Consider the following 26,409-nt stretch of genomic DNA (forward strand, 5'->3'; position numbering starts at 1 on the left):
CTCACCGTTCAGCCCTCACCACACAATACCTCAACACAGGCCGTCCCATAAGGAGCGGGGCTGTTTAAAAAAAAGTGGCAATTTATCGTTAAATGAATTACATGTCTACACTAGTACAGATTGACGACGCTTTACAGCCATATAATACCATGCTATATTAACTGACGCGAGAAGAAAAAGCTAAAATAAGCCAAACATTTTATATTCAGCAGCAGTTGGTTTCACAGTGAGTGTTGCTGTTTAAAAAAATAATAATTCTCTAGAAATTTTTGGTGTTTGATTTTATTGGCAGGAGCACATATCATACAAAGTCAAAACAGCCACAGAAAAAAGCCAATTTTATACCATCCATAAAGCAAAAAATTGTCATTGCATTTTCATCATAGCCGAAGATCGCAAAGAACTTGCTAGGTTAGGTGACAGTTGTCAGAGAAATAATCCAGGAAATGATCATGACAGGGGTCACAGCACACGGAAAACAAATCAAGCAATAAAAGAAAAGTAAGGGATGGGATTTAATTTAAAGTGATTAATGATTAATACATTCTTTGCTGACCTGAATCCATTTTTCCCCATGCAGGTTTACATACAGCTGTTTAAATTCAAGGCCCATTGTGCACTCATTCTCCATTTGAAACATCTCCCTACAAAGCATAGTTTAAATAGTATGGCCAATTTAAAGTCTATTCTAATAACCCTGTCACATAAAACGTCTTTCCAAAACCCTACTACAATGGTAAATTTAGAGAGAGATGCATTTGTATATTTGAATAAAGAATATTCATAGATTATCAGTATGTACGTAAATACATCATTTTATTTTAACTAAAACAAATAAAAAGTCCTTTGGTTTTGAAAGATTTAAAAAGCTATACAAGGTCAGCGATTCAAAATAAAATGTTTTGGAACAACTAAGAAGGTAGGGAAAATATATTAATTAAAAAAAATAAATAATACTAATACTATGTTCTTCAAATCTATGGAGAAAGAAAGCATTCAAGTGTGAACTGGCACATGAGTGTATCCATTTGTTGGTCTTGGTTGCACATGGAAATAGGCACAGTGGCTAAATTGTGTGGGAGAAAACGACATGCATTCTGCCTGGGTAGAGAAGGAAGGAGCCAGCAGTCAGGGGAACACAGCAGGCAAGCAAGCAAAAACAAGGAACCATGAAACAGTCAGTCACATCAAGCCTAACATCACACAGTGGACACAACACGAAAGAAGACATGATAAATGTCAGCTTGAAAATGTAGCATACCTCCTGTTCTCAGAACAAAAGTAAAACTCTAGAAAGGATCGGGAGCTGCATGTAAGATTTAGTTTTTTGGTTTTGTTTTGTTATGTCTATATTTTATTGTCAAAATGACTCTATAAACTAGTTTAAATGTTAAAGAAGGGATTTTCCCTTTAATACAAGGCATCTGTACAGTATCACTGTAACTCGCATGTTCCCAAATTGGCTTGTCATGTGTCAGACAAATTTATTAGCATTCGTTACTATCTCTAAATCTTAAGTGTAGCTCCAGGCCTATTTGGTAGCCAGAGACCATGAGTCTTAAGCAAAATACAAGTACATTTTTTACATAAATGAAAAGATCTGACCATGAAAGTCGCTGTGACAATGGTACAAATTATGCAACAGTACTTTTGTAATAATGTGTCGATTTGAAATCCTACCAGCAACAGTGCAGTTCTGTACAGTACAGGACACTTTGGCAATGAGGTCAACTTGATACACCATGCATCTTTTATGGAGATCCTTGATCTTGATTACCAATAAAATAAATGTAAAAACAAAACCATAATACATTCAAATGTACAACAGCATTATGTACAGTTTATCATGCCTACCAAAATATTCTACTCTATATTTCACATGTTCTTGTCCGTATACAAACACCCCCACCCTCCCCCACACAGACACACGGTGGAATAGACGCAAAACCCACAAAAGGCAGCCAGGAGCCCATGTCAGGAGTGCTTTCAGTTCTGTGCGTGTTCTTAAAAAAAAGCTCTCTCGCTCTGCTGACTCATGTGGAGTTTAACTGAAGGCTCTAGACAAAACAATCAGATGCCCTAATGGTGAGTAATGCTGAACTTGGAGCAAGTGTCTGCAAGACAATCGGGAGTGCCGAGTGTTCACGCTACGCAAAGCAAACGGAGTGTTCTCGGGCGAAAGACGAAATGTCACCAAAGCACCCACAAGTGGCAATTTACATTAGCTTAGGGGTACACTTTCCTAAACTCAGGCCTGTAACAGTTACATACTGGCATCTTCAAAGTTATTCGCAGTTTCTACAGGTTATAGTAAGGTGCTCTGGCAAGCTGATCTGGGCAGAATAAACGTTTAAACACATTAGACTTAATTACACTGGAGTGTATTCACCGTATGTGCATTACACACATCTGGGATCCTCACAGACACTAGCAACGCCCTGTCAACAACAAATAACCCAGCATTGCTAGTCATGTCCTCACCTCAGAAACGAGGGACCCGACAGAGAATACTCAAATACAATTAGGTCAGTTAGCTAGTGTGAGGCTACTCTGAAACAACTTGCTTTCACCAGTTTCTGGTCTCCTGCCCCCTGTGTAATCAGATGTGGCAGCGAGCTAATGTGGCATTTCCAGCTGTGACCCAACAAGGTTTGTGATCCAAGTGTTGACCTAAAATGCTGCTGCCAAGATACTAAAATCAGGGCTCTGGTGCAAAGAGGACACATAAAAGGGTTTGACCGATTAATTAAACAAACAAAAACAAACAAACAAACAAACAAACCCAATACTGTAATTGTGTGCGCAAAAGGTGAGTGACAGAAGAAGGTTGATGAATGATTCAGGAAGGACACAGGCTGAAGGGGTGTGTTCCCTCACCCCACCTCACACACACTCGTTGAGCCCACAGAGTGTCACAGGCTCAGCTATAAAGGAAGCTTCTTCAGCTGTTCATAGGTGATAAAGAACTGATAAATGAGTTAAGGGCATCAACATGGTTGGGATATTTGGTTGTATTGATTTATATTATATTTTTTAAATAAAACATTAGTAGCGATACATGAACCGATTCCACCTTCAGTGACATGCTGACCCCTAGTGGCCATTCGGTATAAAAACCAAAACCTACCAATTCTGTGGAAAGGAACTTCAAGAAGACAGACAATGATGCTTATAAAGGATACAATGATGTTCCACGGACCCAGGCGTAGCCAGTTGGGCCAGAAACCCTTGTAGAGGGCAAAGAATCCTTCGTTCCTCCAGGTCTGCATGAGTCCATCTAGTGTGCCTTTATATAGAAGGTTCCCAGCCAGCACACGCTGGTTCATCATTCGAGTCCTCACCACATCCACAGGGTTAGAGGCTAGTGCCCCTGCCAGTCCACAAGCAAAACTGGAACTGCAGAGAGAGAGGGAGAGAGAGAGAGAGAGAGAGAGAGAGAGAGAGAGAGAGAGAGAGAGAGAGAGAGAGAGAGACTGTGAACTCTGGGTTCTTCAAGGCAAATGAGTGAGCAATGAAACCACATTGCCACAGGTTTCATCATGTGCAGGTATATAGAGGGGCTCAATGAAATGATGTATAAAACACGACCAGAGACAAGCTGTACTTACATGAAGTGAGTCAACACAGTGTCTCCCATGAGACCGGAACGAATCAGGTGCTTCTTGGTGATGTCATAAACAGGAAGCTCTACACCAACCACAATAGCTGCTCGTTGTGCTGTGGGGATGACACCCTACAACAGAAAAGCAGTCTAGTTACCAAGTCAGCCAAAAACAAAAGATGGATACTCAACATCTCGCAATAAACCTTCACTCCTCAAATTCGTCAAGGCATACAAAAAGCCACCCCATATATAGCTTGGAAGAGTGACCAGTCCCCTGATCTAGTACTTTGTAGAATCACCTTTTGCTTTAATTACAGCAATCAGTGTGTTTGGATCAGAGACTTTGCAGACCTAAACTGGTAAACATTTGTCCATTTCTCCCTGCAGAGTTTTTCAAGCTCAGTCAAATTTTGTGGTGACCAGCAGTGCACTGCCCTCCAAGTCCATCCACAGATTTTATATTAGGATTTATTTCAGGGATCTGACTTTGTCACTGAAGGACATTCAGCCCTTTATCCTTAAGCCACTGCTTTGGTTTTTGGCCAACGTGTTCAGGGACATCGCTGTGCTGGAAGGTATCGTGTATCGCTGGTGCTGTGCTTGGTTTTCACCAAACACACCACTTGGAGTTCAGTCCAAAAAGATCCATCTTGGTCTCTAACGAGTGTTTTTTTGGCGAGGCCCAACATGGCATGCCGTCAGGAGCAGCTTCTTCCTTGCTATCCTGCCATCTAGCCAAGCTTTGGGTAAAGCTCACATCGTGCTCACATGCACAGACCGACCAGTTTGGAGGGACAGCTTCATCTTGGCCTGGTGTTAGCGGTACAGTACCATATGCTTTCCTCGGCTTGATAATGGACTGAATGCTACTCGGAGCGTAATATTTCAGTATACATGTTAAGAAGCCTTTCCACAACCTGATCATGTAGCCCTTTTGAAAGCAGTGTTCCAACCACAATGAATGTGTGTGTTACCATGCACTACCAGTAGGGGTTTATTTAACAGCTGGGTTTATTCTGTTCAAACTGATGTAAGGTTTGGGTCAATTAACCTGGTGTGTGACCTGAAAGGTAATTGGTAAAATGCTTAGCTACTTATCCAAACCAGACATTTTAACAATTAAATATAATTTATCAGATTTTTTAAGTGTAATTTTCACTTTGATTTGATTATACTGTGTAATATCAGCCTCAGTTTTATGGTATAGTGTGAAATTGATTTAGATAGGATATGATTTTCTATAAGCACAGAGTTTTATCCAATTAAGAATGGTATTATATAGTATGTCTGATATGTTAAGTTGCCAAATTGCCAATTGTGCCTTTAAATCCAATCGGAATTAATAGTCCGCATTTACCCATCTGTGCAGTGAGAACACACACACACCATCAGAAAGAGGTGACCAAGCACACCTTAGAAGGACTGCTTATAAACTACAGCAGTCACATTACGCATACATACAGCTGATATGATTGACATGGGAAATCAATCTACGAATCATTATTAACTTGGTGTACAACAAACAGGCTCCTGACAGACTAATTAAACAAACAAATATATAACCACACCGTTGTATCGTCAAATTTTGCCACCGATTAAGTTCCACCCACAAAACATGCGTGTGTGATAAACACAAATATGGTTCAGGACTACTGCAAAGGATTTGAACCCAATATATTCAAATTAATGTTAATTTCCCTCTTATCGATCAAACATAAAGCATGTAAAGGTTCAGCTTGATCTGATGTTGGGATGTTGCCGATATCTTTTATTGTGCTCCAGATTGACATACATTCACCAAAATCAACAGACGTCAGAATCATGTGGCAAAAAAGTGCCATGAGTTTTAGGAGTTTTTCCAAATATGCACATATCTGGAAGAAAGAATATGCATGTGGTAAGCGGGCTGTTTTAATTGCCAAAATGTTTTTAAATGTTTTCATACTCCAGTAAATATTTTATAGCAATTTTTGGAGACTGGTTGAAAATCCTAGAACTAGTTTGGAAAAGTAGATTTAGCATATTATGCAAATGAGCAATAAATTCATCAGAAACTAATGGTAGGAACCTTGGGGAAATCATCAGAAGACGAGCATTACCCTAAGAGAATAAAGATGCTGATCAGTATTAGAGTCCAAACTCCAAACGCTTGCAACACTTGTAAATATGCCAGTGGTTCTTATTTTTCTCATCTTAAATGAAATGTGCAGAAAAGTCTGTATGGCCCTAGAACACCAAACACTGTAGCAAGGTGCAGCTCAAACGAATAAAAGAATCTTCATTGGCCTGATGGTGGTGTTGCAGAACATCGTTTGACATTGAGATAACTTTAACGGAACCTTCCCTCCGTCCTGTAGGGGGCGCTGCACAGACTCACCCTCCACAGGCCTCTGGTTCCCTCTGTCTGGTAGATGTTGATGAAGTTGGCCATCATGCTGCCCTGCAGCAGACTGCCCTGAGCCTGCATGCGTATCTATGCACCAAGCAGAGAGCATCACACACACACACACACACACACACACACACACACACACACACACACACACACACACACACACAACCTTCACCTTTCTGCTTCAGCCTCGCACGGAGGATTTTCCCCCATGAATAACCCAGTGAGCTGCAGCTTGTGTAAATAAATGACACACGGACGCTACCACTCCAACCACTCAGGAGCAAATACGCTTAAAAGCCCTAAGGGGATAACGCGTGGGCTTTTTAATGTAGCGTATATTAGGTATACCATGATGTGGAACTGGCACCATGTAAATAATAAGAAATAAAATGTATTGATTTTTTACTTGATATGAAGAAATTTTACTTGATATGAAGAAAAAATTATTCACGTTTCTTTAGATCAAGTGCTACTTTCTCATTTTATTAATTTCTTCGTATTTACTAGAACACAAATGTGCAAGTGCTGCATTAAATTAAAGTTACATGCATTTCCAATCTAATATGTAATGTCCATTTTATTACATGCAATACATACAATATGTTCAAAATCTATAGGCGTACTGTGCTCCAAACAGGTTTAGGTTGTCATATTTTGAACCCCAAACCACCACATTTCAGAATATAAATTTGAGTCTATACCAAGATACCAAAAAAATTAATGCCACCCAACTGTAGTGATGGAATCGTTAATCTAGTAATAATCTAGTAACTACAACATCAACCATTGCCAGTTTCTTACCTTAAGCACATCAGTGGGGTTTGCTAAGGAGGAGGACAGAACTCCAGACACCACGCCACAGAACACGTTGATAACCATGGTCTCCTCTGCAAAGAATGAATAGCAGTAGATGATGTCAAGGTCCTTTCCACGTTGTTCAGAAAAGACTAAAGCACAGAGTCAAGGCAAAGAAAAGCAATGGAAGGTGCCGGAACGTCTACTTCTGATCACAGCTCACGCACCCTGCAGACGCAATAATAAACAAGACGTGTGTGTGTGGGCATGGATTAAATAAAGTCCACCTTAGACTGGTTGATTTGACATTTACTTAGGGGGACAAGCCTGAAAGGTTTGTATATTCTATTTTAAAATATCCCTATATGTATTTCCCTGATTAGGGAAAACAAAGAAAATAAATGTAGGGGCACCATTAGCGTAGAACAAGGCTACACCCCATTAACGTAGAACAAGGCTACACCCTAACAGTGCTCGTCAACAGTGGTGAGAGACTCTTATGGCCAAATGCATTAGTGTTAGTCCCCACTTTAATGCTGTTAACACTGCGTACAGGCACAGGAGGAAGAGCAGACAAGAACTGAAATAACAATGACGATCAAGTTTTGAACAACTGCTACAGGAATCGCTTGTATCAAAAAGCCTGTATGAAAATAAGCAAATCAACAGTGAAGGATGGGTCACTGTTGGGGTTTCCAACGGTTCGCCGCAGGGACTCGAGCTGCAGGGATGCTGCTCCAAATAAGCCTGCGCTGGGGGTTTCAGGCGGCAACGCGCCACCTCCCTACACCACCCGCCCTACACCACCCGCCCTACACCACCTCCCGTTTGGCCTGCACACCCGTGTCGGACATGCACTCGTCCTTTCAGAGACCGTTAATGGAGGTGCGGGAAAGTTTTATGGAACATAACACAGGCCGCAGGTAAGCCCTGTTAAAGTACCACTCGCTAAACAGCAGGTTAACCAACAGATCCTTTATAAGGATCACCTTAATTCGTGTTGGCTCAAAAAAATCCTTAATTAGCTTCATGTTCATGAATACAGCTAGTCGGGTTAAATAAGAACATCAGGTTTTAATTGAACCCCTGCCGATGTAGACCCGGTGAGGCGAATCATCCATGCACCACTGATTCAGCTTAAACGAGACTGGCAGTGTTACGGGCGAGACGAGCCCTCTCGCAGGCAGGAGCCGCATTCCAACGGCAAACAAACCACCTCAAAGACCCGCTGCAAAGACCCGCCTCAAAGACCCGCCTCAAAGCGCGAGATGTTCCAGTGCAAGCAGATGTTCCCGAGAGCAGGCGAGGTGTGTGGACCGTACGGAGGGAACGTTTGTTTTTCGAAAGCGAGATGCAGCGACTGACACTTTGATAGACAGGGAAGTGTGTGATAAGGTAACTTCCACAAACTCGTACAAGTGGTCAAGAGGGTTTCATCTGTGTGGTTGCTTCGCTTCCTCAAAATACCATGGGGGCAAACACAAAAAGAGGTTGCACATTGACTATTTTCTGCGTCAGTGATGGAAATGGATTGCTGGTGTGTGTTCAGGACACTATACTCATGTTGAATACTTTCCTCTTAGTGTTCTCTTAGAATCCAAACTGTAATTGCATCCAAAACTTTGCAGGCTAAAGGCAAGAGGCATCTAATTTTATTGACTAGTTAGTTAGTCAGTGAAAAGGTCCTGTCCTATATGGAACAGTAGTAATGCAAGAACAGGGGTCTGTTTTGATCACAGGTAAGGCAAAACCATCAGGTACCAAACCAGACCAGATGGGCGGGTCGCAAGTGGGGGGAAAATGAAGCAGAGGGGTCATCATCCACACTCACCTTCAGGATGGCTCACAAACAGCTTCTTAAGTGTGTTGTACGTGCCGATCTTAATCGTTCCATACGAGGCTTGTCTTAGGAGCGCGGGCGAAATCCTATAAAACAAAGAACACACGATAAGACAAGAGGAAAACCGGTACAACCACACGAGACGGCTTGCGTTCGTCCCCCCGACTGGAGCAGGACGCCCTGAGTGACGGACAGACTGCAGAAGGCGGAGGATTAATTACGATTGGATGGAAACTGTGGATTGACAGTGCTTAGTTTCCACCAGCCCAATGCAGCCCAATGCCAAGTCGCGTATCGGCTGTGGGCTGATACGAAGGAGGGCTGGCTAGACTTTTGGGATTATCTGCAGCTTTCTTGCTAAAAATTATCCAAATTCTACAAACACAGGCTTGGCTGATGCCAACTTTCAAGAAAGCACAAACATTAGCAAATCAATGAGGAGCTCAATGACAGGCTTTGAGTTGCACGGTCAATGCACATACTATCCATGCAGCCTTGACCAGACTATCCAGTATCTCCAGTACTCAGCATGATGGGGGTGGGAGGGAGGGGGGGGGGGGGGGGGGGGTCATAGCTACATATCTGTGTACAACATGTGGTTTCGATATCATCTATATTTAGATTTTTGCAACTAGGTCGACCACTGAGGCTTATAAGATAGAAGTGATCTTTGAGAAGACTTCACCGAATCACTGCATATGACCCAAAGCCTAACAGTGGTTACAACGTACAACAGAGAGACCTCGCCAGAACAAAAGGCCTCTTAACAAAAGGAACAGCATGAGGTTCAACTCTCCAGTGAGAAAACCCTCTAGAGCCGTCTCCCTGCACACAGCACCACGGCCTCCCCACCGATGCTCCTACCCGGAGTACAGCGCCCGGACGCCCTCCTCCCGTCCAATCCGGAGCAGGGCGTGGAACATGCCTCTGTATCGCACCTCCATACACTGGGACTGGCCTTGTACCTGCAGGCGCGTTTTCGTCAGGTCGATGGGGAAGGTACCTGCATGTAGTTTCAAATAAATAACAGAGAAAAAAAAATGCAATTTTAAAAAGCTTGAATATGTAAGGTGACAGCTTAGTTGTAAGGAACGGAGCAAACAAGCACAATGTTATATTTTCATCCAGCAAGCAAATGAAGAAAACTGGTCAGCAGTTTAGTCCCTTACCTGCATGCATGCATATTTTATATATATATATATATATGCTGTATTCAAAGCACACATGATACATTAACAGACGGTTTCCATTCAGACACTATATTATCATGGGCCAAGCATGACAATATGAAATTATGATGTTTCTGCGGCGATACAGAACAAGAGCATCGTTTAAAAACAGCAGGTGCACCGCTCACCAAATTCGGCGACGATAGAGGCCATCCCCCCGTAGACAAACGGTTTCCAGTTCAGGTTTGCCATTTCTGTTGCAGTCCCCTCGGCTTGGTGGAGACCTACTAAAAACAGCAAAAACCCAAAATAGCTATAAAGAAGTTGTTTCAACCGCACATTGTAAAGCATCGTCCAGCCCGTTATTAATACACCCAGTGTAGTCAGCGGCATAGCCAAATGTGCACCGGAAAAAAAAACCTGCATTAAAGATTCATGCAAGCGCCATCGCAAATCTGCGACAATTTCACTGGTTGCGGAATCTGTCAATCAGACAATAGCGGCGAGTGATTGGATGAAGTGATCTCCGCTTACACCCACTTCCGTTAGTGGGACGGTTGACTGACAGCGGTTCACAAATCTCCCAAACCGAGTCACATATTAAGTCCTTGGGATTCGCTTGTGACTAAAATGAATTAGAAATGCAGCAAAAATGCATTTAAAAAACTAGTGCTAGCTGTTTAATACGTGTGAAACATACAGTGCAATTATATAGCGTTTTACAGGTAAATTAACCTACCTAGCAAGCTAACAGTATTCAACTAGTGCAATTAGCTAGCTGGCCGTTTAGCGAGCTAGCTGTCTCGCGAGGGTAGCTGCGAACTAAGAGAACTATTCTCACATCAGTAAAGTAAAAAAACAACGGACCTTTACATCTACAACTACCACATATAGCACACGTACCTTAGACGGAGTGATGAAGTATTGTTCGCTATTTCATTTTTGACTCCATCATCCTGACAACAAGTGGGATCGCTTTACTTGCCACGCAAAACTTGGCGTGCTAGTTGTGTTTCAGTTGGCCATGATTAGAGGAGAAACAGGAACAACTTTCCGGAAGTTCAACCCTCTTTCTGAGTGACGCAACACCCCCCACACTGTCCCCTCTCCAAAGTGACCCTGGAGCATGAACATCTCTGCATTCCCATTACAATTTGTGTGATTTGCAAATTACATCCAAGAATATACAAACCAGCAAAATACATTGCTCCCAACAGTGTAAGAAACAATCAATTACCTCTTTAGTAGTTCTTCAGATATTCAGTATATGACTTCAAAGATTCAGAAGGCATAGCTCACACAAAACTCACTCACATAAAAACAGACATAATTTGATAATACAATGTTTACAGAGGAAGTCCAAGCATATTAAAGTATAGGCCTACATGTTAGAGCTAGATTGAAGTTTAAAGTTTGTAGTGTCAAACCAACAGTATCATTGCTTTTAAGAAAATTGTTAATGTGTATTAACACCCCAATTATACTAAAATGTAGGCTAGAAAAACACTAACCAAAGTAACCTATTAGTAACCTTTTTACATGTCAGACTAGTACAGGCCCTACTGCAATCAAAATGCATTTTACATTATACAGGGAACAAACAAAAGCTCACTGTCTTGAAATGTATCCATCTGTGCAGTGAGAACACACACACACACACACACACACACACTAGTGATCACCAGGGGGCTGGTGACATATGCCCAGAGCAGTGGGCAGCCCTAGCCCGGCACCCAGGGAGCAGTTGGGGTTCAGTGCCTTGCTCAAGGGCATTTCAGCCTGGGAATCAAACCCACAACCCTCTGGTCACAAGACCAGTTTCCTAAACACCAGATCATGACTGGCCAACTGAATAGAAAATTAAAACTTTACTTATGTATAATAGACAAGCACATTTACTCTATTACATTCTACCATACTGTTGAGTATTGACTTCGAGGATAAATAGGTATGTTACCTTTTGACTGGAAATAATAAATAAATAAATAAATAAGACAATTTAGGTTTATTTCATTTATTTAACTGATCGATCCAGTCAAAAAGCATAATGTGAATGCATAAATGCATTTCATTCTTAACTGGGAATGCATCCAAATCAAGGCAATTATTAAAGAAAGTCTTTTGCAGAACACTCTCACCTGCTGTTATTCGGTCACATGGAACATATGAACTGTACAGTGTCATGGTTTTCCCATATGTCCAGTGACCATGCAGTGTTTATAATATAAAGCCTTTAACATGACCCCAAACCTCAAATAAAGCATACATTCACGTTGTGGACAGGTTTCATATGCTGTGGACAGGTTTCACACGTTGTGGACAGGTTTCATATGCCGTGGACAGGTTTCACACGTTGTGGACAGGTTTCACACGTTGTGGACAGCAATTAACCAGCATTCTGGAGTATCAACTGGAGCTATAACCAAGTCCTTAACCAAGCAATTATTCCATACGCGCACACCAGCAACCTGGTCACAACAGTGACATTATATTCAATTACTTATGGCTTAAAATTACCATTACATGTGTTAGAAAAAAGCATTATTATAAGTGAAAAAAGCATATAAAACAATTCTCCGTGTTACTAAAAAGGCTTCCATTGTCAAATGGAGACTTATTTGAATGTTGATGTGCTCTAAGGCTAATGATGCAATGGCAGTGATATAGAAAACTCTTGTGATGAAGACCGTAGATGATCTTGGTGGTGGTGCCTCCTCTCTGGTCTGAAGATAGAGTGGCATGACCTCACAGTGTGGTATGAAGCAGCCTCACTACACGTTGGTACAGCTTCTGAGCAACTGTTAGCAGGTTCCTGTAGCAGATCCAAGGGAAGACGCCAGCTGTTAATTTTGATGTCTAATGAACAATGGAAGCCATTTTGAAAGATGTATATGAAATATAATGGGTTAGATTTGCAACAAGATCTAACCCAATATTCTGCATTGAAGTCTTGGTGTTGGTTTTGGTTTCTATTAATTACTGAGTTATTATGTTATTATGAGTAAGCCCTAAGATAGCTTCACCTTACTTTCATCTTTATCCAAAGTACAGCCTGAACAAACACCGCCACCACCCTAGCACACTAGCATCCTGGCACGTTGCAGACACATTACTATAGCAACAAATAGCTTAAAGGCAGGGCACTGTGCACACACTACATACCATCAATGAGAAGCAGGAGAAAATCCAAAAACCAGTGTACATGACAACTGCAGAACAAATGTTAAAACAGTAAGCAGAAACTCACCGGCTGCCATGAGAGACACAGTTATTCCTTTCTGAGTGAAGGCAAAATAGAGAGGCCAGGCAGTACACACAACACAACACCATGGACAGTAGTCTCCTCTTTAAGGACATCTTCACCTCCACACCCTGAGGGACCTCACAGGTGTAATTACCTCCTTACTCGGTTAAGGATAAGCTAAGAAGTTGTAGATATGTGTTGCCAGCCTACAGTCTAGTGCAAGCTGCACTAATGGGGGTGCAGCTTGCACTAGACTGTAGGCTAGTGCTGCACTCTAAAGCACTGAACAGTCTAGCAGGACTGCTGTTTGGAAAGGGCATTATATTGAACCATGGCCATAAAAAAGATCTTTCCCTGGTATGAAGTGCATTATGAGGAGTGTGTGCCCGTTGCTGAAACATGTTGTGTGTTTGAGGGACAGTGTTGTGAAGTACAGGACCCGTAGGGGCTGCAGTTGAAGAGGAACTTGGAATGGATTCTTGATCTCTGTTGTAATAACCATTAAAAAGTCAAACAAATTGATCTATGCTGTCTTCTACAGATTTCCCATGAACACAAATAGCGCCCTGGTCTGCCTCCAATATTCTGCAAAGTGTTTTGGTTGATATTTGGGAAATATATTTTCACTCATGGGTTATGATGCCATTTTATTGATGCTCTCTTTTTATATATATAGTATATCTTCCAAGAATGAGGAATATTATTACTAACCTTACTATCACTGGTTTTCTGGGATCTGTTTGAGATCGATACATTTTCTAGGTTTATTTTAAGGATGCGTCTCAGGCACAGAACAAACACACCCAAGCGGTTTTGCCATTTTGTCAGTGCGTGCTAAAATAACAATATCATAATTAACCAAGCAACATGATTGTGTCACTTAAATGATGTTTTCTGCTAATGCGTTGAATTCCAAATGCTATGCTGATGGAAAACAGTATCTTTCAGCAGGAAGTATGTACTTAGAGATGCACTGATGGGACTTGAATCACCGCCAGCCTGGACAAGGGTCGAATCAACAAAACCACAGCAGAGGCTGAGGACATCCTTCGCCCCTGTGGTGAAGAGACGCCTATCTGCACACAGCATTCCCGCTCCTGACAGATGACACTTTAGTCTGCTGCTTAAACCGAAGGGCCACAAACGATGCAGATTTCTTATTCAATATTTTTCAGGGGAAATTCCAGGACCTGAGAACAGAAAATGGGAACAGTGGTCACTCGGAATGGGACCGTGTCTTTGATGAACGGGAGGGAGAACTACTTGGAAAATTTGACTTCAGCCTCTCTTGGTCTGACAGAAACAGACATTACAGTTATGGGTTGGATTCTCACCGTGGGATCTTTTCTGATCATCTCCACCAACCTCCTGGTAGCCGTCGCCTTGGTCTTGCTGATCCACAAGAGGGGGAGCCAGAACTGGTGCTTTGTCCTGAACCTGTCCGTGGCCGACATCCTGGTGGGCCTGGCCATTACGGGCATAGCAAATGACATGGTGAAAGGACGCCTGTCCTCCACGCACAAGGAGGCGTGCTTGCTCCGCATGGCCTTCGTCATCGCGCCCTCCGCGGCCTCCATCCTCACCATGTTCTTAATCTCAGTCGATCGGTACGCGGCCATCAAGCTGCCATTGCGCTACCAGCAACTCATGGACAGGAGGGTAATAGCCAGCGCTTTGGCCTGCCTGTGGCTGCTCTCCACCGTGGTGGGCTTCCTGCCGAGCGTGGTGGAGGAGATGCAGGACGGTCGCTACGGCAGCGTGTGCACCTTGTTCTCCGTCATCGACCCGCAGAGCATCATTGTGGTCTTCTGCGTCACCTTCTTCCCAGTGCTCTCCGTCTTCATCTACTGCTACCTGGACATCCTGAAAATCGCCTGCGGCCATCAGCGTCGCATCCTGCAGACCGCGCAAGCCAGTTCCCGCTGCGTGCCGGCCAGTCACTATTGGGGGCACGTCAAGGCCCTGAGGACCGTCGCTGTGCTGGTGGGCTGCTTCACGCTCTGCTGGTGCCCGTTCTTTGTGGTGAGCGTTGTGCAGGTGCTGTGCCAGCCGTGCGAGCTTTACCGGTTTTTAGAGTACCATCTCTGGTTGCTGGGTCTCTCCAACTCCCTCATCAACCCCCTGGTCTATGCCTTCTGGCAAAAGGAGGTGCGGCAGCAGCTCTGCTGTATGTTTGCTCGCATCAAAGCCAATCATTGCTGCATGAAGGTCTCAGAAAGATCCCACACGGACCACACAGCTGCCACTCAGACTAGAAACCCTTTTGAACAGGCTTTGCATTGCTCGTTTGTTTTTTGGAAACCTGCCACAATGCCTCAGGCTGCACCAAATTTTTGACAAGAATGTGTGTAACCACCAGTGTGAGTTCAGTGGTCATAGGACGCTGTTAAGTGTATAAATGTCTAGAACCAAATGGAAACGAACTGTATCAGATAATGGATATGGAGTCTCGAGAGTCTGTCCCTTTTATGCATGTCATGGCACAGATGGCTTTATTTACTTTATGGCTCCGTTTCTTTTATTTCCCTAAAGCCAAGTACTTACGGTCTGGTGATTCAGTACCAGTTGTTTTCATTGTCAGTGTAGACTTGAAAAAGATAAGACTAACATAAGAACAGTCTACCTGTATTTGCAGAATTGTACATAATCAATTACAACTGTGTATGAATTTTGATAGCAGTTAGATAAACATTAATTTTTGTCATGATACAATTAAGTATAAACTGTCTATGATATGTACCAGATACAGAGGTATGTGTATGATGCTTGTACTCAGTTTTGAGTACATCTGGAAGTGTAATTTTCTTAATTTCATGCATGATCTGTAAATTAAATCTCTCAGACAAGCCTATAATAAAATTATTCAGTAAATAAATTGTTTAGAGGAATAAAAATGTTTTATCAGTAATGTATCTGTATCTGCCTTAGACTATTATTCACTACCTTTAAATATGGTATGGGTGAAAATTGCAAATGCTTTTTTTTAAAGATTTAGGCTATTTGTAGCCTTCTTTCTGATCACAGGACAACTGCATTCATTTAGAGCTTTGTAAATAATTAAAGCTAAGTAATGAATAAGAAATACAGCTTGCAAAAAATATATCTACAATGGTTTGCAATTTTGATGGGAAACGAAACCCTTTTTTATTGTGTACTGAACTTCAGTACCCACAACTCCTGAACGCTCGACACTCGGAAGAAAATCCTACGTCGACATTTCAAAATTTGACGGCGGAACCACTTGAATGTGAAAGAAAATAAACCCAGTTATCCACAATGAAGTAAGTAGTCGTCTCGGTGTTTCTTAGCGTAGCTAGCTAGTCACAGGTATTTGCGTATTTGACACAAAGTGGCGGAACATCACTGCGATAGTAGCTGCCTCTTCTAGTTTCTCTTACTGCGTGAACTGGCTAGCCAGTCAGAAGTGTTAGCCAGCTAGCTTAGCTTAGCTTAGTCAGGAAAGTCAATTCTGTGAACAACGCGCTGCTTTTCAGACGTTACTTTAATCTGATCTGTTCAATCGGCAAGCTGTCACCTAATGTAATGCCTTGATAAATTGTGAACACTTGCCATACTTGAATAATCTAAGTGTAAGAATCATACGCTTTGTTTATTTCCCCACAGCCCGCTGACCAAAGTGAAGCTGATTAATGAACTGAACGAAAGAGAAGCGAATCTGGGCGTGAAGGACTCGGTGTCTTGGCACAGCGAGTATAAGGACAGTGCTTGGATCTTCATCGGTGAGAGTTAGAGAACCATCCAGGACTGCACTTGAACCTTGTAACAGCACAAACCACCCAAAGTTTGTAAAATGTTAATGGTTGATAATGTAATGAAAACATGTCAAAGTTCAAGACACGCTGACATATTTGCTGTGATCTGTAGGTGGATGTCCATATGAGCTCACGGAGGGAGACCTCATCTGTGTTTTCTCTCAGTACGTCAATTTCGCCCCTTTTTCATCTGTGTACGCTCTGTGGACCGTTTTATTTATTGTGGACTTTTTTCCCTCTGTTCATGTGTCAGGTATGGAGAGATTGTCAACATTAACTTAGTACGAGATAAAAAGACAGGCAAGTCAAAAGGCTTCTGCTTTCTTTGCTATGAGGATCAAAGGAGCACCATCTTGGCAGTGGATAACTTTAATGGCATCAAGGTAAACGTAGAACATTGACAAAGATGAAAGTGGTTGGTTTTCTACTAGACCAAGTCAGTTAGCACTTAAGATTTTTGGTTCTGATTTATGTATTGATGTATATGGCCTGAAACTGAAAAAGAGCTGTTCTATGTGGTGTACTTTGCTTACCTTATTAATAATGGCAAATGCGGTTTTTATTTGATATTGTAAATGGAAACGTAATCCCCATAACATAATTTGGGAGTGCATATTAACATTAAACACCCGTGCCTTTGTGACTTGGGGCAGGGATTGGGTATGATATGTGAATGTTATTGTTGTCTTAGGCAGTACATTGGACTAAGTTTGTTACTTCTGTAGATCAAAGGGCGTACCATACGCGTGGACCATGTGTCAAATTACCGGCCTCCCAAGGATTCAGAAGACATCGATGATATCACCAAGCACTTGCGGGAGGAAGGCTGTGCTCCCAAGCTGCCCACTGCTATGTCAGCCGAGTCAGGGTCTGAGGAAGAGTATCTTGTACCTGTGAAGAAACCAAAAAAGGGTGTGCAATCCCTCGCACATTCACACGCAGGCTTGAGATCTTTCATTATTATTTGTGGAATGTTCCAAATAATGTATTTTTTGGTAATATTTGGTAAATAATGTGCCTTTTATTACATCAGAGAAAAAAGAAAAGAAGAAAAAGAAGAAGGAGAAAAAAGAAAAAAAGAAGGCATTGAAGGAGGAGAGGTGTGAGGCACAAGCTGGGTCTCCTTCAGCAGTGAAAAAACAGAGGGAGGCATATGAGAAGTACACGCCGAAGGAGCTGCCAGAAGGGGGCGCCAGAGGGGAGCGACTTGGGCAAGAGGCAAGAAATCCATGGGACCGACTAGAAGAAGAGGACCGATCCAGAGACCAACAATGCAGTGGCAGGAGAGGAGAGAGAGACAGGGGGGATGACGGGAGAGGAGAGAGAGACAGGGGGGATGACAGGAGAGGAGAGAGAGACAGGGGGGATGACAGGAGAGGAGAGAGAGACAGGGGGGATGACGGGAGAGGAGAGAGAGACAGGGGGGATGACGGGAGAGGAGAGAGAGACAGGGGGGATGACAGGAGAGGAGAGAGAGACAGGGGGGATGACAGGAGAGGAGAGAGAGACAGGGGGGATGACCGAAGGGTGGACAAAAGCAGAGAGATGGGGAGAGGAAAAGAGGAGGCATGCCTGTATGAGAATAAAGAGAGGGAGAGAGACAGGGGCAGAGAGGGCGACAGGGAAAGGGAGCGATACAGGAGTAGGGAGACTGAAGGAGAGAGAGACATGGATAGAGAGAGAAGAGACAGAGATAGAGACAGGGAAAGGGGGAGAGACTGGGGAAGAGACAGAGAGAGCGACAGAGGGTATGCTAAACACAGAGATGACAGCGGAGACGGACAGTATAGGCGGAGCTAAAGCAGAAGCCCCACCAGACACTTGTTTATGCCTTTGGCACAGAACATGTGAAAATGACATGTTTGTTTTTATGTTTGTGATCAATCTTGCAAATAAATGGTTTGTTTGTTACACATGTCTATTTGACATATAAATATTTTATTTTACTTTAATGTGAAACAAAGAACAAAATAGATTTATGGGTAATACAACAAAATTTCATTTTTGTCAAAAGCGCAAGTGGTACCATCAGGAAAAGGTTACATATAATAGCTTTCATTGTGTAATGATCTTTAACTTATGGTAGGTATTAAAAAAAAAAAAAAAAAAAAAAAAAAAAAAAGGTATACAAGACCCAACAGATAATGTGCACATTACCATCTTGTACCCGCTCAACAGGAATTCAGCAGCATTTCTGCTTTGCTAATATTACAATCAAATAATCTCTATAGCCACATTAACATAGTTAACAACCTAAGAAGCGAAACTACACAGATATGCTCTGAATAAATTAACATTTCTCAAATGAGAAAGAGAACGTGTGTTTTGGCTGCTGCTGCCTACAAACACGGATCTTAACCAATGCAGAATAGGAAAGAAATGCAGGTGCGTCTCAAGGACCTGTGAAGTGTCTCCACAGGTGAGGAATGTGAGAGGATGAATAGTGTCAGATATTTCTCATAGTCTTTACTGAATATCCTTCAAGTCTACAGTAAACTGCCAAGCTTTTTTTGGTTAAATTACTACGGCGAAGTCAATGATCACAATAGATGAATGTGAGGGTGCCAGGTACATAGCAACGCAGAAATGTGGGGATCATGTTCAGAAGTCAACTTTCCCCTGCTCTAATGTACGTGTTTAATATTGCATTACTAAAAAAGCTAGAACTTAAATATAGCTGTCACTATTTCAGGTCTTTGGACTGAGATTTGTGTAATTCTATAAAACCTATTTTCAATTTCCACATGGGTAACTTTTTAAGCAAATGTTTTAAAGACCAGTGAAGACTATTTTACATCCCAGATTGTTTTCATTTGTATAACTGTCCAAATGCCCACTCCTCCTTCCATGAGTGGAGTTCCTTCCCACAGAGCCAGGCCTGTCCCATGCAAACACACAAAACTTTTTTTTTTTAAGGAAAATTGTCCTAAAGGTTTTTAATTTTCAGAAATTAAGTCTTCATAGAAAGCTTAAAACCAATTTAGGGTTGGTCAGTTGCTCAGTCATGTAACCTGGGAATATTTCAAGTCTACATCTACAATGAAAGTTTTTCAGTTTCACTAGTTTATCATCAGAGATCTAGCCCCTTACTGCTGCTGCCATGACTGCAAGCTATGACATCCCCCTCGACAGGCCACCTGCTCACATCATCAGAATGCATTTATTCAGTGGCTGGCCCAGCTGGACCGAGTGTCTAGAGTACTGGGGGGGTTGGAACAGATGGCAGAGGTCAGACAACGTGTGTGCTCGGCTGCTAAAAAAAGCATATCTGGGTCTTAATCTAGAAAAACATTACACACCATACTGGAAAAAAAATCATTAAATGATTACTATTAATTTCACCCCTCCATACGTCGTTTCTTCCCTAGATAATAAGTGCTAAGTACATGATGTCTCTCTTCATGACATCCCTGTCACCTCATGGGCTTGTAGCCTTACAGTCCAATTGGTCTTCATACACTTAAAACTTCAAACTGACAAATTGCAGTTTTCCTGCTGAACATCGACCACAACACACACGTTTCATGATTCTTGAGAGGAATTTTTGCTTCATGGTAAATTACCTCATTAACCTGAAAACCAGCAGGGGGGCCAAGCACAACACACCACGTCCCTGTAACTATCATGTAACTAACTGCAGTTTTCAGACTCAGCAACATCACAAGCACAGCAAGTGACCTGAAATTGCTCAATGTTCAATTTGCTAAGATGTCTGACCTTTTTGCAATGCAATAACATTTAACCAACATGTATGAGTATTTTTGGTTTAAAATTTATTGTTGGTCATGTCTGCTAAATCGGCGCTGGAACAAAAATCTTCTGGACTCGTATGGTTTGTTGGTGCTCTTTGTGAGGAATGGATGGATATTGTTCCAAAAGATAGGACCTTCATCACAACGTCAGTTAGCGTAATTTATTCTATTTGTGGGTTTCATAAATGAAGGATCCTCTACTCTACCATCTCCCCCTCAAAATAGCAGATTAAGTTGCCATGACAACCAGATGATTTAAAACCACATATTTGTGAAGCAGACACTGACTAAATCATACGAGCTCACCAAATAACTCACATTTCCTTCAAATCCTACACACTGTACAAAATCTAATCAACGTAAAGTCACTTAACATAAAACACAACCAGATACATTTTCCTCCATTACGCAAAACATCAGGGCTCAACATTTACATGTTTAAATTAATTAGAAGTATGACAAAGAACTGATTTTGAGCTGAGGGAATTCTGGCTTTTGCAGAGCTGAAAGCCACTTGGGACCACCAGGGTCCAAAGAGGTCCGTGCAGTCCACTTGGGGACACGTTTGAGGTCATCAGAGGTATTTGAGTAAAGAGTTCAGGGTCCTCGTCCAGGTTGTGTGAATGACGCCGCTACTGCTGTGGACTTCTGGGGGGCCTTATGAACGTGGATGTCTCACGAATGTGTGTCCCCATAACGCCACTGTTTATGAGCAAGTCTCAGAGTCCTATCAAGACACTAGTGGTTTGGATCACGGCGACCTGATCATCAGCGGGAGCCCTGCTGGGCTCTGAAAGGTTGTGTTTGTACACACATAAGGCGCTGTAGGTGGACTGGCCTGGGGAACGTGGGGGGAGAAACAAGAAACTCTCCACTTCTCATGGAGCCACAGAGCTCGAGTTTAAACAAGTCATTTAAAGAGACATCGTGACAACACAGCAAGAGACAACAAAACCAGATTCCTATTTATAAAAAAAAAAAAGGCCATCAGTCCTCGATGTTGACCTAGAACAAAAAAAGAGGGATTAGGGAAGAAACGTGTCCAGTCAGTCGGGGAACCCTGAACCGGTCCAATGCAGAGCGCACATAGCAAATAGCTGCTGCCCATTAATGCCATGCAGGACTGGTTTTATTTACATGCAGCCATCAGTGACCAGCACGTCACAGAACCCAGAGTGCTGCTCGAGGAGAAAGACATTCAAGTATCAAACTGAAACATTCAGTATATGAGGATATTCACGTGAAGTGGGCAATGATTACAGTCGATGAGGTCCGTTACAAACTGGTTGCAATTTTTAGCATTTCAAAAGCGACCGCGAAACTGACTCCAGTTTGTGTAAAGGGTGTGGTTATTTTCCATTGAGGAATCTTTCTTTAGAAAGTTTCATGGAGGACTTCACCGGCACCATAGTTGTTCGCTGGTGCCAAGATGGTGGGACCTAGTGGATAAAATCAGATCTAATACAGGTGAGTATTATTGGTTATTACGAGTCAATATTGGTTATGCATTTGCCCGACAAGACATGGTGGCCAGACATGCAGTCATCTTGCAAGTGAGCTTTATTTCCACCATGTACACCAATTTCATTGCTGGGCATCATATCATAACTCACAGAAATTAACATCAGCATCTTAGCATTTACATAGTCATGATTCCATTTGCAAAGTCAGTGCAATTTAATTCCACACATAAGATGTGTGAGGGAGGCGTGACCGCTGCCGCTTCGGGCCCCGACTCCGCCTAAATTGTGCGTCCTTGAGGTCTGATTGGTCACTTGTTCCACAATGCTACGGAGGCTCCATCCACCGGGCCTTAGCCTGTGGTGTTCCGGCTATGGCGAAGAGCATTACAGTGCAGACTGGGCCCTCTTCCATACCGCACTCACACAGAACTAGGGTGAAGAGCCAAGAGCAAATATGGGGAATCGATGTCCTTGGGCAAGGCGAGAGAAAACTGCAGCTGTGCTTGGGCCAGTTACCACATGCCAACAACAAGCCACTTTCTCCAGTGTCAGAAAGGACCATCGTTCCTCTCGTCTTTCAGCACACCAACCCTGAGTCTCAGCGTGCCTCCTTGGAGGAAATGAGTCTTGAACAGACATATATACAGAACGTATACATCTTCCACTTGTCCTTCTTAGACCCTCCCCTCTTCTTAGAAACGGCCATCATCAAGGGCTTCCGTCCCTGGGAAACGGCACTCTTCGAAGGCGTGAGCTAACGCCTCAGCACATGGAGATGGTGACGTTGATGCCCAGGTTGCCGTTGTCGGCGAAGAGGTGGGCGATGGAGGTGTCGAAGACGAGGCAGTCGCTGTTCATGATGGCGGCGGCCACGCCGTCGTGGATGGAGCGTGGCGTGGCCTCCCACGTGAGCCGCCGGCGGTTGCCGTTCAGCTCCAGGCGGTAGGCGAAGTTCTCCGCCTGCTTCCTGGTGCCGATGAGCAGCACGATGGCGAAGAACTGCTGGTGGCCCTCATACTTCTCCTGCTTCTCCAGCACCAGCATGAAGTGGTGGCCGAAGCAGGACTGCATCATGACCCAGTCCACGGCGCCCGGCAGGTTGATGTCCGTGGCCAGGAAGACGATGTCCTCGCCCTGCAGCGTGGTGATGGACTTGTGGGAGTGCATGAGGTGGGGCATGACCGCCTCCAGGGAGCCCTGCCACTTGCAGGAGGCGCCCGGGCAGGGGCAGGTGTACGGGCGGAACTCGCACACCTCCTCGTGCTCCGGCTTCTCGCTGTGGTGCAGCGACAGCATACAGCCCGCCGAGGCATACTACGGAGAGACGGGGAGAGAAAATGAGACCGAATTGAGGAAAAAAAAATTATTCCACAAGAGCAAGGAAAAATAAATGGGACGGAAAATATGGAAAATGAGCGGGGGGGAAATAAAAGTAGGGCAAGGAATGTGGAGGAGACGTGTGGGGAAAGAGGCAGAGCAGGAGGAGTGATTAAGGACAGCAGACAGCGGAGGGCAGGATAACAGCCGAGGTTAGAGGAACAGCGGCGCGCAGACAGGGGCGGAGTTAAGGGGAGGGGCAGCGGGCAGACGGGGCGGAGTTAAGGGGAGGGGCAGAAACTTTGAGATGCGGAATTTAGGGAGGGCAAGTGAAGGTCACGGGCGACAAAAACAGGTAGAGAGGGAGTGGAAGGGGAGGACAGGTCTAGAAGTTACAGAGCTGACGGATGAGTGGAAGTGGTCTGCAGCATTGTATGCAAAGCATACGACAGTCTGGCTCATTACAGTTGGGTCGTGAGGGGGCAGGACTTCCCAGCTACCCGTTCTGTGGTTGTGGGTGACAGAACGAATAGTTGGGAAGCGTGAGTGTAACGGGCTAGGTTAATCACATGGGGACGAGTTGGTGCATAGCGGGGCTCGTCTCCCGATTAGCAGACAGCAGGGGATGAATGAAGGTCAAATACGAGCTCCTTCTCCCGCCGTCTGCCGGAAACGCAGACGCTGCAATCTCCCGCTTAAAGTCACGCAGGGCGCATTGCAATCCACAAACTGTATTCTCAGGGGCCTGCGAGACTGGACCTGCGGGACTCAACATTGCGAATCAACAAAGGGTACAAATCCCGCAATAACCTGATAACGGTCTCTTCTCAGGGGATTCCATCAGCTTAGCAGTCTCAAAGAAGAGCCGTTTTCCCATGTTGTAGTGTTCGTAGTTTGGGTTTAGCGCACACACTTAATTGGGGCAACTAATGTCGCCAAATCCAGATCAACGAGTGCTGAACGGTTCGAGCTTAGGTAATGTTTTAAACGTATTTTACACAGTGGCGCTGTAACAGGAAGAAAACGTATCGCTCATGAAGACCCAACGTTCAACCTCAAAAATTCTTTACACAAAATAACAGCATTATTATTTTTCTATAATAACAATGCTAAATACAAGGCCAAGCTCAGTAATTCTGCCTTTTCCCCTCTATAGGCCATACCTCACCATGGCTTATAGTTAAGGTCAACCTGGACTATTAAAGGAACACTTTCTGTTTTTCGTTTTCTGCATTCTTCTCAGGCCAGATGTCATGGCCACCTAAACCACCCCGGAGGACATGCATCTATATCAGGCAAATTAATTATTAAACCTAACTGATAGCCAGTGGTTTCTTAACTGAGCATCAGTGACTGACAGTCGCCATCCTGCAGCTCAGAAGCCCTCGGGGGATTCAGCTTCAACCTAAAAGCCGCCATCAAGAGTCCAAATCCCCTTTGTTAGGGAGCGTCTGGGGAAGGAGAAAGAACCTTTCTATCACGTCCCACAGATGACATATTTTGCGTCCCTTAATTGCCTTTCGTTTTCATTAGCACACGGCCTGTGTCCAAACACCCTCAAACACATCCCTATAATCCATTCAGGGTTCTCAGCTTGGCCCATCAAAGTCAAACGATTCGACCATGAGGGGTGTGAAAGTCTAACTGGGCGCCCCACCCCATCTCCCACAGCCGGATATCCCCTTATCTTTGTCTTTTTAATGACAGGACGGTGGGATTTTGTGCAGTAATCCCTCCAGCGGCGTGCTGGCGATAAAGCCCTGTCTCGCAGTGGAGCCCGAGCTGAGGGGGATAAAGTGAGGCCAGTGGGTCTGAGAGGGAATTCGCTGTGGGTCTCCGGAGCGCCAGAACCGCCTGGCTCTCTTCAGGATCAGTTCCCGGGCAGAATCTGTCCGGACGACATGCCAAGGGCAACTTTGGCCAGAGATACTCGGTTCCCTGCTGTGAAACTGTCGACCCTCCGCGCTAATGAGGCTCCGGACTTCTTAAGTCGGTAATAACCTGACCCGTCTTTGTAACAACCCCGTGAAATACGTAAACAAACGCACGCATACAATTTCGAAGCGGAACTGCAGCTGCCGAACAACCAAAACAACTCCTCCCCCCATTCTCAGTCTCCCCACAGCACTCTTACATTAATTAAAGCTTCCAATCTGGCAGCTTCTGGAGCTCCCGAGGCCTTCTGCCACAGGACATACCGCCTTTATAGTCCGCCCTTCCTCCGTGTCTGGCTAGGCCTGTGGAGACACAAAGGGCCCAGAACACGGGTCCAAACCAGGAGCACACAGACCAGCGGCCCCGGCTCCTCAATTATTCAGACGCTCCTGAATTTCAGTGGCAAACGGCATCCCGTGGATCTCAGCCGAGGAGGGAATCCAAGCTCGGAGGTTAGGATGGACCCTGCACCTGTTCACTTCAACGTGGGGCAGCATTTCCCAGCATTTGTTGATGCGTAGTGGGAAATGTGATGCTGGTTCAGTCTGTGATCTGATCTTTGGGGAGAACCCTTTGATCCCTTGATCTTGGGCCTTGATAAAATACAAAGGGAATTCAAAGCCATGGAGCACACACCTCTGTAATCAGGGTGCAATCAAACAGGTCTCACCCATTTCTGCTGTCCTTCAACAGTGTGACCTAAAATGTCAGACCTCATTACCAATATTCACCTTGAAATTGGTGTTTAAAATAAATTCTAATAAGGAAATATCCTTATATTCTCCCCCTTCACGTCTCAAAAGCAGATCCTGTAAGGATGCCTGAGAGGTTTGCAGTAAATCTTTGAAAGAGATGATGAAGCTGACTTTAAAACACAGCCCCAAAAACACACCTCTCATGATCACATTCATTGTCAGCAATTCAACTTAAAGCAGCTCAGCAGGGCCTCAAAAGGATATTCTAGCCTTCACATTTCCATTAAAAACCCACAAACACCCCCCCCCCCTTCAGTATTCAAAACCATTCATCTCATTCCATGGCATAATCCCTGATAAGCTTGTGAGGTTTCCAGCAATTCTGGCCATTTACAATGGAGATAATTTAAAGAGAGCTTGACTGTCA

General features: G+C 43.8%; 4 protein-coding genes across 6 annotated transcripts in view; 2 read left to right on the top strand and 2 right to left on the bottom strand.

Annotated features, from left to right (window-relative positions):
- Positions 1-266: 266 nt before the first annotated feature.
- Positions 267-10,856, bottom strand: slc25a14 (solute carrier family 25 member 14). Of its 3 annotated transcripts, none has more exons than XM_076979475.1 (9): positions 10,707-10,856; positions 9,992-10,090; positions 9,499-9,637; positions 8,626-8,720; positions 6,801-6,886; positions 5,982-6,077; positions 3,609-3,733; positions 3,183-3,396; positions 267-2,966 (listed from the first exon to the last, which is right to left on the bottom strand). In XM_076979475.1, exons 2-9 carry the CDS (start codon positions 10,053-10,055, stop codon positions 2,925-2,927), a joined length of 861 nt encoding a protein of 286 aa, XP_076835590.1. In that variant the 5' UTR covers positions 10,056-10,090; positions 10,707-10,856; the 3' UTR covers positions 267-2,924. The 3 variants fall into 3 exon arrangements, with proteins under 3 accessions (XP_076835590.1, XP_076835591.1, XP_076835589.1); XM_076979476.1 differs by having other exon boundaries at positions 9,992-10,087; positions 10,707-10,840; XM_076979474.1 differs by lacking the exon at positions 10,707-10,856 and having other exon boundaries at positions 9,992-10,110.
- Positions 10,857-12,586: 1,730 nt separating this feature from the next.
- Positions 12,587-16,031, top strand: gpr119 (G protein-coupled receptor 119). Its single transcript, XM_076979473.1, has 2 exons — positions 12,587-14,107; positions 14,223-16,031. The coding sequence occupies exon 2, from the start codon at positions 14,251-14,253 to the stop codon at positions 15,382-15,384; it is 1,134 nt and encodes a 377-aa protein (XP_076835588.1). The 5' UTR covers positions 12,587-14,107; positions 14,223-14,250; the 3' UTR covers positions 15,385-16,031.
- Positions 16,032-16,178: 147 nt separating this feature from the next.
- rbmx2 (RNA binding motif protein X-linked 2) lies at positions 16,179-18,224 on the top strand (the record flags this gene model as incomplete). The annotated part of the gene is made up of 6 exons (XM_076979546.1): positions 16,179-16,328; positions 16,672-16,787; positions 16,933-16,984; positions 17,074-17,203; positions 17,546-17,732; positions 17,854-18,224. Coding segments are annotated over exons 1-6 (861 nt in total), but the record flags the coding sequence as incomplete, so codon positions are not given.
- A 513-nt stretch (positions 18,225-18,737) lies between these two features.
- siah2l (seven in absentia homolog 2 (Drosophila)-like) overlaps positions 18,738-26,409 on the bottom strand; it is an 18,154-nt gene continuing 10,482 nt past the window's right edge. Inside the window, exon 2 of the mRNA XM_076979477.1 lies at positions 18,738-23,349. Coding sequence (XP_076835592.1) covers positions 22,798-23,349 — 552 coding nt within the window. The 3' untranslated portion in view covers positions 18,738-22,797. The remainder of the gene's footprint in view (positions 23,350-26,409) is intronic.

This window comes from Brachyhypopomus gauderio, chromosome 18 (genome assembly GCF_052324685.1).
Source record: "Brachyhypopomus gauderio isolate BG-103 chromosome 18, BGAUD_0.2, whole genome shotgun sequence".
Classification (NCBI taxonomy): Eukaryota; Metazoa; Chordata; class Actinopteri; order Gymnotiformes; family Hypopomidae; genus Brachyhypopomus; species Brachyhypopomus gauderio.

Bases quoted from the DNA above. Each gene is read 5' to 3' on its own strand.
- slc25a14 (XM_076979475.1), bottom strand. From the start codon at position 10,055: ATGGCAAACCTGAACTGGAAACCGTTTGTCTACGGGGGGATGGCCTCT. The intron at 6,887-8,625 runs GTGAGTGTGGAT...CATTCTTTGCAG, and splicing joins GTTTGTGAGCCATCCTGAAG to AGGAGACCATGGTTATCAAC. The intron at 3,734-5,981 runs GTGAGTCTGTGC...TTTCTGTTGTAG, and splicing joins GAACCAGAGGCCTGTGGAGG to GGTGTCATCCCCACAGCACA.
- gpr119 (XM_076979473.1), top strand. From the start codon at position 14,251: ATGGGAACAGTGGTCACTCGGAATGGGACCGTGTCTTTGATGAACGGG.